The sequence below is a fragment of the Pagrus major genome, chromosome 11, assembly GCF_040436345.1.
Source record: "Pagrus major chromosome 11, Pma_NU_1.0".
NCBI classification, from domain to species: domain Eukaryota; kingdom Metazoa; phylum Chordata; class Actinopteri; order Spariformes; family Sparidae; genus Pagrus; species Pagrus major.
Genome location: NC_133225.1, coordinates 12,556,653 through 12,569,790, shown reverse-complemented (window position 1 = coordinate 12,569,790; position 13,138 = coordinate 12,556,653). Strand labels below are relative to the sequence as shown.

Here is a 13,138-nt window from a genome sequence, read left to right as displayed (position 1 = left end):
GTTAAAGAATTAGTCTGTGGATTTTTTTTTTTTTTTAAACGAACGAAATCAATCAATAAGTATCCGTGTATCCAAAGCTCTGTATAGCTTATCCCATTGTGCCATAGAGCTCCATTGTTTTCCTGACACTATAAAAAGCACATCAGTGAGCCCCCATTGTTGCAGGCTGACATATTGGCTGACATATGTCTTCCTTATGATTAACATGGGTACTGTAGTTTATTTTAAGTCCATCCCACACACACCAACCTGCTGCTGTCAATACTGACTAGAGCACAAAATGTGTACTAATCCGCAGCTGAAAATAGTTCCCGACAAATGCACCGTTTGCTCCTGTTTGAGTAACATTTGTTACAAAACGACAGTAAACTGAAAATATCTCTTCACCAGTCCTATCCTTTGACATCTCACAAAATTTGGGCTAAGACACATGTACCTCTGCATTTGCACACAGGCGGTTTTTCCACTCAAATTTTTGGCCGCACCCAGTCAAACCGAGCCGTGCTGATTTGCTTTTCCATCACCAGTTTTACTGCGGCAAGTTGAGCCGAGCCATGCCGGCGATGGACCTGCTCTGGAGTAGGGCAGAGCCGGGCTCGCCCCGCCTCCAAGCAGGCTGCGGTGACGTCTCGCGACTTTGGCCAACCCTTGCCACTTTGTTAGCAGTGATGCTTTGATAGTACTGCGGGGATCGGGACAAGCGCGACATTGGTTTAATTCACACCATCAAGCAGGTAGCCCAGTAGTGGTGGAAATGCAAAATCCCAGTCTCACTGGGATGTAATGGAAAAAGCTGAAAAATGGGCAGGAAAAAAGACAAAGACAGGAAGTGGAAAGTAAAACACTGACACCTGAGGATATAGTCTACAAAATAAAACAGGCAGTGACAAAACCAAAAACCCAAACTATGACATTGCCTCGAGTATGAAGGCAAAGCTGATGAGATTAAATTTGACAATTAACACTAGTCTTTGTTGCTATTTGACAACTGCTTGGGGCAAGTCAAAATTGTTAACATTAGTGTTGAACTCTCGTGTAGCTGCAGCCCATCACATGAATCTCTTGTCTCACCACTCACACACACACACACATACACACTCACAGACACCATTTTCCGCTTATTACAGAAGCCTCATGCATACATTAATGGGGTGTGTTCGTGTTTAATGTGTAAGATTCAGCCGAGCATCAGCAATGTCCTCTATCTGATCCGGTCCTAATGTCCTCATGTTGAAACATGTGGGGGCCTCACGATCTATTGTTTAGAATAGAAGAGGACAGTGTTTGCATAAGGCCCATTAGCTTAATTTGCTGTCTTTCAGGCCCTAATGGCTTCTGTTTAAACAAAAAGACACTGTAGAGGAGGTGAGGGTGAAGTAAAGGTAGTCTCAGAAATTAAATTATGCAGCAGTTTGAGCAGGAAGAGGTGGTGAGAAGAGGGCCAGAGAGGTGGCAGTACATCTCACTGAACCCCCTTGCCCCTGCAGCTTTACAGCCCACTCCGTCATCTAAATATGGCTCTGTTGCTATATAACCTACACTTGTTTTTTTTTCTTTTTTTTTAGCTGAAAAGCCACACTTTTCTCGCTCACCCCCCTAACTCACTGCAGTGTTTGGATGGTAATTGGGAAGCGGTCAGAGAGCACATGAATTCCGGGTCACCCGCTCTGCCATCTGTACTTCACAGAGTCTGAGCTCAGGAGGAGCCACGCTGACTGAAGCTGTACAGAGGAGGCAACCTAATGAGGACTGGATGACTAATCATGGATGATTGCTAATGTTTGTACTCCAAATGTAATTAAGAAAACATCAACATTATCATTTTTAATTTTGTAGCATAAAGATCACAAATAAAAGCAAGTCAATTAATCAAGGCTACCAGTCTACAGCCACGCTCGCAGCTGTGTGGCTATAACACACTTATTTATCACTAACGAATGGTAAATTGATAGTTCATTAAACTTTATGTAATAAGAAATCTACTGTTAACAAACAATGAAATGCTTTATAAAACATTTATGAAGCAATTGTTTATTTTAAAGTCACAACTTGTGTTTATAATACTATTATGATAATAAATGTTAACATTAGCATGCTACAGTAACGTCCTTACAATGACAATGCTAACACGCTACTGTTTAACAGTCTTAGCCGTGTTAACAATGTTGTGTCGTGTTAGCTATCTTGAACACTGTGAACAAAGGCTCATCCAATTGGTAGGGGACCCCGGGGCCTGTATATGAGAAAATCTGATGAGTTGAATGCACAAATAGTTTCGGGTCGGGTCAGGATCATGGCTCTACTACTTAGTATTACTCTGCAAGGATTTTCAAGATGAGACGGGAAAATCAGGAGCAAGTACAGTTCAGAATGGAGAAATGTGAAACACCAAAGCAAGTGGCACTAAGCAGCTGTTATAGAAAAGATCATAAAGAGAAGGCCTCAACAACAGTTCTTTAAGTGTTTTTAATGAAATCTTAAGAATATCATATTCCCAGTCATTTCTATCAGCTCGTGACTACAGGCTGCGTACTGTGTACTGAATATTTGATTCTGGCTTTTTCATGTTCCAGCCGTCAGTTCATGTGCACATAAGCAATGAATCAAAAAGATAACGTTAAGCTGTGAGAGATCTTTAAAAATGCAATGTTTTAGTGTTCCTAAATGTTAAATGGAAATCTGTTTGTGAGACCAGAGAGGATCTCTGCACTGTGGCTTTTATGAAGACAGACACATACCCTCTGTCAGTATTTGAATGCTACATGAATTTCTTTCTTGTTGCAAACGTGTCACCTAAAATTTGTATCACAATGTAAGTGTGAGCCGCAGCTTCAAGCATCACAAGAGCAGCCAACAACAGTGCGAAGCCATCTTTGATTTGTGCTTCTGCCTTCCACTGTCATGACAGCAGTGTTTGAGTCTCTTTCTGTCATACCTAGTGACGGATTCAGACGTTTTTACCTCCAAAAAAGGGGCACAGAAACATATGTTGAATTTGTAAAACTTGGCCACTTTTCCTTTGATGGTGCCCTTTTGATAAAATTCAGCTGTCACATTTAGAGAGGTCTATAGTACAGCCATTGGAGACACTGTCTTTGCTCAAGTGCCTTTTTCACAGCAGGCATTTTGACAGGTCACAGCCTGCACTGGGAAAGGTCTATTAGCCTCGCAGCTCAATACAATCTGGTGTCTCTGTGCCTTTTAAGTAAGAGAACTATTAAATTTTCATGCACTTGAAGGCCACAACAAATTTGCTGACGATCCTGGCTGTGTCTCTTTAAGCCCTTTGGCCTTACAAAGTCATTACGTAAACGATTTTTCAGTCTGTTGACAGCTGAGAAGTCCAGATATATAAAGCTGGTGTGGCTGAAAGCAGAAGACTCTTAACAGAAGTAAAAAAAAATACATGTTTCAATTCAATTCACTCCCATGTGTGTAAATATTGAGGCATTTCCAGAATAGAACATTACTTCAGGCAGTCAATCTTTTTTCGAAACAGAAAATACTGGATGAGCAAATGTTGCCTGGCAACCAAAATTACAAGATAAAGAAAACGGACCCCTCGCCTAATGTTACTGGACGAGTGCAAAGTCTGTTCTGACAGTGATTTCATATATAATTCATCTGTTTGACAATGACAGACAATAGCCGTCTGTCTTTTCTCACAATTTTTGGCAGGTAAGAGGAAAGAGGGCTGAAATAATACAGCATTCAGAGTTAAGGCACAAAATAATGCCTGAAATAATACAGCAGCTCCTTAACTATCTGTGAAATGCATGAAAACACCAACCTAGATATTAACTGACGAGCTAATGAGCAAATGAACAGCAGCTGTGAATGCAGGTGGCTGATACAGCGACGTTCTGGTGAGGTCAGCACACAGAGGCGGTGATGGAAGTGGATTTTGAAGCAGGAAATGCTTTCGCAGCTGATCGAGGCATTTGAGTTTATATCAGAGCTGCATATTGATTCTGCCTGGAAGACATAGCTGGTGTAGTTCGGTCTGGTGAACATTCCTCTGACTTTTTTTTTACATAACTGAACTTTACTGAATGTTACACTCTGCCAAGAACATGATGTTTATCGGATGAGCCAGACATTTTAAACCCTGCTATATTCTACTCATTTATGTAAAGGCAACCTAGCTACTTTAATACTACTGCTGTTTTTTTGAGTGATTTAAAGCCGATGCCCAGACAACAAAAACTGGCAAGCGATAAAACCCAAAAAAGCAGGCTCAGGCAAATCCAAAAAACTGAAGAGAAATACAAAAACTTATCTGAGAGCAAACAGGAAAGGTACAGGGAACAAACGCAGGAGCACTGATGAGACACAAGGAGTAAATGCAGGACTTAGAAAGGCTCTGAATGCAGAAGAGACACAAGGAGGTTAAACGGAAGAGCTGAAAAGAGGGAAACATGTTGTCTAATGATGCGTGTCCACAGGGGCGTTTTTGGACCTGCGGGCACGCAACGCTTCCCAGCTTTGCACGCTTTGCCAACACAGGCTACACCCTCTGACAACCATGCAAACACTTGCCGGTTGCACCTGATTCAACGAACGCCGCTTTGGTCTGTCTGCTTTCAAACCAGTCCAACATGGTGGCTTGTTTGGAAGCTTTGGGTTTGTTCTGAATTGCATGCAGAAGCATACAACTGGGACACAGTAGTTTGTCATTACAGTGCACCTTGAACTTTGACCCTCTTGCTCCTATATCCATTGCAGCCTTAGCGCAAAATGTTTGAGTACAAAGAGAAGGTATGCACTGCCATCTGTCATCTGTCAGTGAGCTGTCAAATGTTTGTGCTCTCTCGGCTTTGTTCGTATTTGCGCGGCACGCCGTTACATATGTGACGTATCTTCCGCTGTGCAGAGGATTGTGGGTCAGAATAACCAGAAAAGCATGGTGGCTTGCATACTGCAAAATGTGACCAGATGTGGTAGAACATCCTGGTTTTTTGGCATACCGCATTTCACGTACTTCATCTTGGGACATACTAAATCTTTTTATGGCAGACTAAATAGTATGTTTATATGGGTATTGGAATGCAGGGTTTTTCTTACTTCACTGAAATAGTTCTCTGAAATGTGTTTCTGACAACATTTTAGGCGAGAAATAAGCCATGCTGTTGGTGAATCTGTCTTCATTTTAACTTGACAGTGATTGCTTTTTATAGTGTTTCAGGAGTTTCCAGTGGCATTGTGCGGGATGCCCCTGATTTGCGTAAAGAAGCCAGACTTCAACATTTTGCAAAATGAGGAGCAGGCAACGTGGAGCCCCATCTCTCAAAACGCGACGCAATGTCTCATGGGAAGGATCATATGGACACGTACCATAAATGAACAGGGACTAATTAACTAAGGAAACACAGCTGAATACAGAAAACAGGCAGGGAAAAGTCACAGACAGGAAGGGTAAAGCAAAACTTGCCACACAAGCAGTCTTTCAACATAAAACATAAAATAACTAAACTAAGACCGAGGATCATGACATGTGTCGACCCACAAGAATTGATCTTTTTAAAAAAGACAGAGCAAATTAAACATGAGGACTTAGTTAAAGTGTTTGAGTCACTTCCTGCATCCTGTCACCTGCATCAGCTGAAGGTCAGCGGGGTAGAGCACACAGAGTTGTGCTCCTGCTGCGTAATCAGAGATTACAGCCGTTATTTTTGACTGCAGCGTCGTACCAGGTAACAGTAGCCTCTCGGACAGCAGCTCTGCGTGGAGCTGCCGGGGGGGGGATCACGCTGTATACAGTAGAGTGCACACTACTCTATCCACCTGCTGTTGACCTGTGGTGCAGTAGCTGGCCGGGGGGCCCTCTGGGCTTATTAGCGAGTGACTGCTACCAGATACCGGTTTCGGAAAGCCAGCCATGTGACTGACATTTTTATATGTGGAGTGGAGGAAGTTTGTGGTTTTCTGTTTCAGTCGCTGGCCCTCTGATGTAAATGGGGGCAAAACATCTTAAACTGTTGCAGAAGCAGGTTAATGCTACAGTTTTATATAGATGGCTGCATGCCCCGAAGACATGCTGATGTGGATGAAATGTCACGACATGGACAGGCTTGACATAAGTCAACATGCTTTTCAAGGTGGAAGGTGAAGTCCTTGAAACCATGCAGACAGTCTTTCAAAGTATCAATCTGACTTGACCTTATCCAAGATTAGTGGATGACTTTGCTGATATTGACAATTAACTTTCAGATGTCAAGGCATTTTAAAGTGTAGGCTGTGTTAGCATTAGCGACAATTTAGTTGCATTGTGGGTAATGTAGGAGCTAGGTTTTGACAAGGAGGGACAACTGATTATGAATAATTATTTTTTTTAAGTTATAGAAGTGCGATGATACATCGGTGGAGTACTTTTTTCAGATGAATGTGTCAGTGCCTCAGCTGCCATGTTTTGTCATTTATAAAGCCTGAACTAAAACCTGCGGGCTGCCTCTGGGTGCAGAGAGAGCCCTTGCTTTTACTAGTGGGCCTTGTTAGACTGCAGTGACCGGCTGTGAAAGGTGTCAGGCTGCTGTCTCTACCACTGTGTCCTTTGTGATACTTCTAATGAGTTTGTAAAAGTCAGACATTTTCATATTTAGTGTCTCTAAGTGATTTTTAACAATGTTCTCCTCATTTGAAGCCTGTCTGCTATCAGACAGTTCTGCTCACATTTTCAGACAGTTAATTTAATTCAGTGGCAGGTCGGCTAATGGGAATATTCATCTCTGAGCCCGGGTGAATCGTAATTAGAACATGTGTAGAGGTGAGGTACATTAAAGGAGTTGTTAAATCATCTGTAACAGTAGCAGGTGGGAGCGTAAAACCCTTTAACACTGTTAGTCTTCCTCCATATACCAAAACGCCTCCTATCTTGTGACTTACGTTTGATTGTGGGGGTTTAGTGTATGACTATGTGTGTGTTTCAATGTCTAAGTACTAGTAAAGACAGCAATGGTATGTTGGAGTTCTTTCTCTAACATTGTTAAACATTAGTACCCATAAATATGGATCTGTCTGATACGGGCCACATTTCTGTGAAAAATCTTATTACAATTGTAATATCAGCCACAATTTTAGTGGGAATGACAACTTTGTCATGATTGGTGATTTAAGATGCAGTACCGCTAATGGCCACTAGGTGTTGACACTGAAAAATCTCTGACTCCATAGAAATCCAGTCAATATGCCCCTTTAAAAGTCTCAACCACTTAAATTACACTTATGTGTATCATGGTGGCGTTTTTGGAAATTTGATGGTCTCAGCATTATGAGAGGATGACCTTCACTCAGCTGTCATGGAGGTGTTTTTGTGTTTTCTCAAGACTGAACTTTCACGCTCAATTTTGATAATCATTGTTCTGTTAAAGCTACGACACCTCAACTGCTTTTTATCTTAGGACCCAAAATTTAAATGAATGTTTCCCATTGACCCAAACTGCAGAATGCACAATTAATCACCATGGTGTCCACATTAGCGTGGACATGAACATAACATGAATTAAAATACAACATTTTATAGAAGTATGGGCCAAAAAATTGATTGCTCCACGTGTTTACATGTAAGATGGTCTCTGGGGGTTTTGTAACAAAACGTTCTTGTTCAATTTTTCCTGATTGCAAGTGAAGTGGACAGTGTGGGGAAAAATGTTTTGCTCTGATTTTGTTGATCCTCTATATGCCTGTGACATGTGGATCAACAGGTGTGCAAAAGGTTTGACTGTGAAAAATAAAATGATGTGACCTATTTGCTGGGAACCATGTTCCCTGACATCTGAAGCATATGATTTGTACACTGGGACCTACAATACTTGTGTTGTGAAACATTCTACCTTTATCCAAAAATAACAGGTTTATGATTTTGATATTGCACTTGGCTATATTGTGAATTTGATAATTGTGCATCTCTATGTCTATTGTGATGTGTGTCCAGTGAGCACACTTATGTTATTTTAGTGACATAACCAGCCCATATTGTAGGTCAGGGACCTCCTGATGTGCGAACCAATGACAGTCACAGGAGTCAGGACCTTTTTAAAGCACTGTGAGCCTCACCACTCAATCATACTGATGATATAGAATATGTTTTCCAGAGTTACTTTCCATCTCACTAGTTGGTATTTCACAATGAGCTTATAAAGGGATTACCATTCTGCTGCCAACATCCAGAAGCAGACGGAGGGGTGGTGAGAGAGGAATTGTGCATGTGTGTGTGTGTGTGTGTGTGTGTCATATGAAACCCATAGGCAGGTCAGGCTAGGCGAGCTCCTCTCATGATAAGCCTCGTGCCTCAGAGACTTATGCAGATGATGTGATGGACCGACTTATTGTGATGCACTGAGTCGTAGCTTTCTGCCATGGTGAGTGACCTTGTCAGGCGTTCACTCCAAGACACTGTATACTGGATGTACTGTGTTACATATCTGTCGATTAGATTGCTCATATTTTATTCAACCTGTTTACATGCTGGCATTTTCTTCTACAGAAGAGTAGAAGTCAGTATTCTGCTTCACACTGTATAAATGGACCATTTTGTGGTGCGGTTGGCTGTTAAAGGCTTCGAGAGCCGGCAATTGCTTTCCTTTTTCATGCATTTTAAGATCTCTCACATGAGCTCTTATGAATACAATAGATTTTCAATTTCCCTGTTTCCCCGTTTTCATTTACAATGCATGAAATAGCTAAAGACCAAAACAACCATCAGATATTAAATTGACTCATAAGCTATTAAGGGAATTTTCTGTGTGTTTGCTGGCATATGATTTTAAAAACTGACTGCCTGCGAGGCAAAGGCGACCATTGCAAATCAAACTGTTTCAGCTGAGTACAGATCCAGTCTTCGGAGGATTATCTTGGAGCTAGCTTTAATTTCACTACTGTGTCGGGTCAATTAGAGTTTGTAATTGTAATTCCACTCATTTAGAGTGTTTGATCACAGCTGTTGAAGGGGAATTGGGTTTAATTAATTTGTCTCACTGTCTGTTTCTTTGTCTCTCCCTCTTGTCCTCTGCCCCACTCCCTTTCCTTTCCTTCTCCCCAATTCTGTCTCTTTTCTCAGGTGTCTGGCCCAGTGATTCAACCCCAGACCGGAGCAGGAGGAAGCAGTAGAAATGGGGGTGAGCCTGGACCAGGATGTCAGCTGGCTCCTGCCGTTCCTGTTCTTGCTGCTGATGATCACAGTGTCACCCGCCCAGGGTCAGGCATGTCCCCAGCGTTGTGAGTGCATTACAAAACTGAAGACTGTGTCCTGTTACGGCAAACGTCTGTCCACACTGCCAGACGGCATCCCAGCGGACACCAAGATCCTCGACCTGAGTGGGAATAAACTTCGCTGGGTGGAGCACGGCGACCTGCTTCCATATCAACGTCTTGAAAAGCTGGACCTGAGTGAGAACATGATCAGCGTCCTGGAACCGAACGCTTTTTCCAGCCTCCAGAACCTGCAGTCGCTTTCACTGAGGGGTAACCAATTGAAACTAGTCCCCATGGGGGCTTTCTCACGTCTCTCCAACCTAACTTCATTGGACCTCAGTGGGAATAAGATTGTGATTCTTTTGGACTTTACTTTCCAAGACCTGAAAAGTCTAAAAAACCTGGAAGTTGGAGATAATGATTTGGTTTATATTTCCAACAAGGCCTTTCTGGGTCTTGTGGGTTTGAGGGAGCTGACCATCGAGAGGTGCAATCTGACTTCTGTGTCCAGCCAGTCTTTGTCTTACCTGCATAACCTGGTGACTCTGCGGCTCCGCTACCTCAGTATCTCTGCCTTAGAGGACCAGAACTTCCGTAAGCTTGGAAACCTGAGAGGGCTCGAGATCGCTCACTGGCCCTTCTTAGAGTACATTTCCCCTCACAGCCTGCAGGGTCTGAACTTATCTTGGCTGTCGATCACACACACCAACATCACCTCTGTGCCCACCTCTGCCCTACGCAGCCTGGCTCACCTCACCAGCCTCAACCTCTCCTACAACCCTATCTCTGTGTTGGAGTCCTGGGCGCTGCGGGACCTTGTTAGGCTGAAGGAGCTGCATCTTGTCAATACAAATCTGGCAGTAGTGCAGCCATATGCGCTGGGTGGTCTGAGGCAAATTCGCCTTCTTAACCTCTCCACTAACAGCCTGGTGACCCTGGAAGAGGGAGCCTTCCAGTCCGTCAACACTCTGGAGACGCTGCGTTTGGATGGGAACCCTCTGGCCTGTGACTGCCGCCTGCTATGGATCCTTCAGCGCAGGAAGACCCTTAATTTTGACGGCGCTTCCCCAGTGTGCATGACCCCCGTCGAGGTTCAAGGACGGGCCCTGAACGCTTTCTCTGACTCGGCTCTCTTTGATCACTTTACTTGCCAGAAGCCCAAAATCCGCAACAGGAAACTGCAGCAGATATCCGCCCGCGAGGGGCAGGTTGTGTCTTTCATATGCAGAGCAGAAGGCGAGCCGACACCGGTGATATTCTGGATTTCTCCTCAACGCCGCCGCATCACTACGAAGAGCAGCGGCCGCCTGACTGTGTTACCGGAGGGCACGCTAGAAATACGGTACGCCCAGGTGACAGATAGTGGAACCTACATCTGCATAGCCAGCAATGCCGGCGGGAATGACACCTATTTCGCCACACTTACAGTTAGTGGGCTGCCATTGGATGCAGCCCTCATGGCCAACCGCACTTACTATGCTGGGGACCTTAATGACACGAATCTGAATGACACCAGAGTCTTCTTGAAGTTTACTCTGGACCTCAAGACCATCCTCATATCCACAGCGATGGGCTGTATCATGTTCCTGGGGGTGGTCCTCTTCTGTTTCATCCTGCTGTTTGTGTGGAGTCGAGGGAGAGGGCAGCACAAGAACAATTTCTCAGTGGAGTATTCCTTCAGAAAGGTGGATGGACCTGCTGCCAGTGGAGGACAGGGTGGGGCACGCAAGTTCAACATGAAAATGATTTGATTATTCGTATCCGTTTCTGTCATTAGTATTCTTAACCTGATACTGTTTACAAGCAGTGAGGACATAAAGGGAGGAGACACGTGGCGTGGACGTTTGTGCTTGCGGAACATTAAATACAATTATTTGTCGGACATTTTATTGAGACGAGGTTTTGTTAATGAAACTACTGTACATAAGACAAAAAGAGAAACTTGTATGGATTTGTTATATTTCTATTGCTTTGTTGTGTGTTCACATTGTTGTGCAGAGCAGAGCCGGATTATAGATGTCTCAAAATGTTACATAGACTGTTAAAAGACCAAGCAACAGAAGCACTCAGAGTCCCACCAGTCTTTAACCTCGACAAAGCTCTTGCCAACTCCATCCTTCTTCACTACAAGGAACTCTGTCCTCTACATGTGTAAAGGACTTCACCTCTCTGCTCCGTCCGAGGTGATTCGTGCTCTCTATCTCCAAACTCATGAATACATTATAACAGGGTGGTGCTCAATGAATGCCAAGGACTTGCCAATATGTACTTGAGTAGTTCCAGCTATATACTGCATATTTAGACCTATTTACAGTCAGGACTTTTGAGCACTTACCACCTAAATATACAGTAGAAGCTCTGTTGTTTTGCCGATGGTAGATTTGCACAGAATATACATACAGACACCAAGAGACTACTCTCTGCAACACTGCCAATTTGACCATAAAGCACCATGTAGTATCAATGCCGCGGTATAGAGACATTACCTCTCATTGGATACCACTTAAAGTTGGTCAAAGCCGTTTTAATCAAAAATGGGACTCCGCAGGTTAAGCTACAATTAAGGGACCCAACGCACATTTCTGTGGTGACGGATGAGGACATGCAGATGTGCACTTGCTAGTTAGCAGGGATGAGCGAGTACACAATCATCTGTATCTGTTCGATCTGCTAAATTATAGAGATGCACCGATCAACCGGCCAGGAACCAGCCGATCAGTGTCTGATATGTCCGATTCTGTCACATTTACGCCAAGCCACCCGACCCCCACGGGACCGCCAGCCTGAACTGAAAGAAAGATATTTTGTTATATACCCAAAATACGTGCACTCTTTTTATTTTCAGCTGAGTGTGGAGGTTTGCGATTTTTGCTGTCACTTACAGACGCTTTTTCTAACACCGCCTGTCCAAACAGACGAGGAGCGGAGCAGAGACAGGAACTTTACTGGAGTTGCCAGTTCCACCTGTTTTCTTTTGGGAAAGTAAAACATTGTAGCCGAGGGTTATCAATTGCGCATTTACTGAACCAGAACAGCAAACTGTTCCTGCTCACATGTAATTTGCAGCTCATTACAAAAAGACTCCTTTCCTTTCATAATAAGAGTCCCTGATATACCAGTATACACTGCTTAAACCCTTATAAGAGGGACCTAAATACAAATACTACTAATACTACTAATACAAGTGAATTTTCCATTAAAAAAGGTGACAAAAAATGTCTGTGTATGCTGTTAATTATAGTTCTTTGAAAGAAAGAAAATTGGAATCGGCAGGTTAGACTTCGTTACAATCGGTGCATCTGAATTGTCTGTATCCGTACCTGTACTCTTAAACTGGAAGAGGACAGGTAAGTGACCTTTAAATTGTTAATTTAAGCCTGAAATTGATCTGGATTGATCTGTAGTTGCTTTTATTTAGTATGTATTAGAGAAATATTTACAGAACAGCCTCAGAATTGAGCTGTGGATCACAAGAGTAAGATAACTATTTACATGTATTTTTTTAAATGAATAAACTTCAGTCAGCTTGCCAATAAGGATTTTTCTTCATCGCGATATTAAAGTACATCATCTGTACCGAATACTTGTTCAGGCGAATACTCGCTCTTCCCTACTAGTTAGATTTTCCATTGTTGTCTATTCAGTACACACTGTACAAGACATGTACCTTCTCGATCTGAAAGAAGCTGTGTGTAAAAGATGAGTGCATGTACACAGTTGGATTCTTACTTTGAATAATGCTTACTATTTGTAAATTGAACATTTGTTGGGGTGCATTTATCCCACAGTTGAATAGATGACGCTGTATAGGTAGGATAAACACTGTATAAGATGTATTATATATTTTGTAATCTCTTACATTGAAATCCTTGTGGTTGTTTATAGTACTGTTGAGTGAGTTTTTTCTTTTTTCTGTTCTGCTGTGATTTTACTGTTAAAGTCTCTTTTT

General features: G+C 42.8%; 1 protein-coding gene across 1 annotated transcript in view; it reads left to right on the top strand.

The window, feature by feature from the left end:
- The window catches only part of lingo3a (leucine rich repeat and Ig domain containing 3a), a 36,347-nt gene extending 23,428 nt beyond the window's left edge, over positions 1–12,919 (top strand). Inside the window, exon 2 of the mRNA XM_073476798.1 lies at positions 9,056–12,919. Within this exon, the coding sequence (XP_073332899.1) occupies positions 9,108–10,940 (1,833 nt within the window). The 5' untranslated portion in view covers positions 9,056–9,107 and the 3' untranslated portion in view covers positions 10,941–12,919. The remainder of the gene's footprint in view (positions 1–9,055) is intronic.
- Positions 12,920–13,138: the final 219 nt, after the last annotated feature.